The sequence below is a fragment of the Heterodontus francisci genome, unplaced genomic scaffold (assembly GCF_036365525.1).
Source record: "Heterodontus francisci isolate sHetFra1 unplaced genomic scaffold, sHetFra1.hap1 HAP1_SCAFFOLD_188, whole genome shotgun sequence".
NCBI classification, from domain to species: Eukaryota; Metazoa; Chordata; class Chondrichthyes; order Heterodontiformes; family Heterodontidae; genus Heterodontus; species Heterodontus francisci.
In genome coordinates this window covers 498,427-500,564 of record NW_027140635.1, presented here as the reverse complement: position 1 = coordinate 500,564, position 2,138 = coordinate 498,427, and the positions used below count along the sequence as shown (strand labels likewise).

Here is a 2,138-nt window from a genome sequence, read left to right as displayed (position 1 = left end):
TCTGCCCTCCGTTTTAAAGTCACATATATCCCATTGAATCACCCATCCAACATGTGCACAATTTTCACATTTGACCACCCAGACAACAGTGTCAGAAAACATAATGAATTGAATGTTTCATTCCATTATACTACTGGGGGCAATAGGCATTATGTTGTAAAAGTCCAAATTATTTCTCAATTTTTTTCATTGAGATTAGTAGGCAAATCTACGCGTCTTCAGCATGATCATTTTATGGCATGTAAGTTCTGATGTAGTTTGCTGTTGATTTTAGAAAGCAGACAGCGTGATGGTAACAAGTAAAAATTTACCCACCCTGAATACTGGAGGAGTTCCCGTCAGGATTTTCTGATCCAGGATCCGTGTTACCCAAACTGTGGCTGGTGTAATATTCAATCTGATTGAGGGACTCAATGGAATCAGTAACTGTTAAACACAAACATGGATGGTTACTGGAGAAATTAATTGGGACGTTCGAGTAGATAACATAATATTGTCATCATCTGGTGACAATGTCCTGGGACTTTGTATCAGACACGAATGTGGAACTTCATTCATCACAGGGACTGCAGTGGTTCAAGAGCAACTAAGGATGGACCATAAATGTTGGATCAGCCAGCGAGCAGTCCAAACAATACTCAATACAGCTGGTGAGTCAGATTTCAGACATCAGAGCAGAGATAATACTGCAAAACATAGGCGGTTAGCATAGTTTCGTAATCCAGTATCTGTCCACCCTGTCCCTGTCTGTCTTCCTTTCAGAGTCTCAAACGGCCGCCGGTGACTCTAAAAGGGCCAGAAAGGAGAGCAAGGAGACGAATATCGGATTTATTCTTCTGGATGCGTTTTGATTTAAACCGAGAAATTTATCTCAATGGTTAAATCGCTGTCCAAATTTAGCGCAAGACAAAACTTTTATCGATTCGGTAGTGTTGTTGCTCCAGTATGGTGAAGCAGAATTTGTAGATTAATGTTCAACTCAGAATAGAAAGTGTTGGAATAAGTTTTTGTAGAAGCCACAGATTTCAGGTAAAGTGTTCCTGATGGGAGCGTGTTCTGATCCAGAAATCCAGTCACCTAGAGAAATACAATCTGAGACAATGTGACTCTCTCCTCATGGGAGCAGTGATTATTTATGGTCTAGTTTAAAGAGAATATAATGAAATGATAGCGAAAGAGACTGCAACGTCAGCAGACACAGAAAATGCTCTCAAGGACGTGACGATAAATGAAAGCTTGAAGAGAGTTTCAGTTGATTTATGTCATTCCATTGCTCTTTGAGATACTATGACATAAAAAATAATATGAAGAACCGATGTGTTTATTATTCAGGGGTTCAGGTATCTGAGGCAATCCGTGTGCAGCCGGAAGGGAAAATGAAACAACGATTTTCGTTGCTCGTTACACGTTGTTAAAGCAATACCAACCGTTGGGAATCTTCCCAAACCCATAGCTCGTCTTACTATACACACAGATATAAAGACTGTCGCACTGTGATAGGACTCCATCACATGGAGATAGATAGTGAGCGAATTTCTGACAGCGGTCAGTCAGTAAACTGACTCTTAAAATGGGGTATTTAAAGGGAAGTGACATTTGTCCAGTGAAAATTTCGGTATAAAGTATAAAACACAGACCTGAATGCCGGATCTGAGAGGAATCCGTGCCAGGTGGGATATTCACAATCTCTTCATAAATTGCTTGGTACAAACCAGCCCGTGAACCCTTGCCGCTCGTGACAGAACCTGTCAGAAGGAGGGTGGGTAGATTACTGTGTTGGTCCAACCTAAGAACGTTTAACAGTAAATTATCTGCAAACACATCCACATCACAGAGATGGTGATAGTAAAGAGACAAAGCCAGGCATTGTGAATATGGAGTAGGTTTGTTCGTGTATGTCTATGTGTCCGTTATTCTGCATACTCATATATTCACCTGCCACAGACTGGGGATAAATGAGGGAAAGAGGAAAAAGCCGGGTATCAGGCGAAACAAATTCCAACTGATTACTGGGTTCTGGGCCCGCAAGTGGAATTCAGCTGAAGAGAAACTGGATTAAGTTGTCTGATTCTGTGACAGTATCAGTTGGAGTCTCTCTCTCTCTCTCTCTCTCTCTCTCTCTCTCTCTCTCTCTCTCA

General features: G+C 41.3%; 1 protein-coding gene across 6 annotated transcripts in view; it reads right to left on the bottom strand.

Annotated features, from left to right (window-relative positions):
- Nucleotides 1-340: 340 nt before the first annotated feature.
- Nucleotides 341-2,138, bottom strand: part of LOC137360358 (deleted in malignant brain tumors 1 protein-like) — a 33,939-nt gene continuing 32,141 nt past the window's right edge. For all 6 annotated transcript variants that reach the window (XM_068025813.1, XM_068025816.1, XM_068025815.1 and 3 more), the window contains 2 exons: nucleotides 1,638-1,745; nucleotides 341-426 (listed from right to left, as the gene is read on the bottom strand). In XM_068025813.1, coding sequence (XP_067881914.1) covers nucleotides 1,680-1,745 — 66 coding nt within the window. In that variant the 3' untranslated portion in view covers nucleotides 341-426; nucleotides 1,638-1,679. The remainder of the gene's footprint in view (nucleotides 427-1,637; nucleotides 1,746-2,138) is intronic.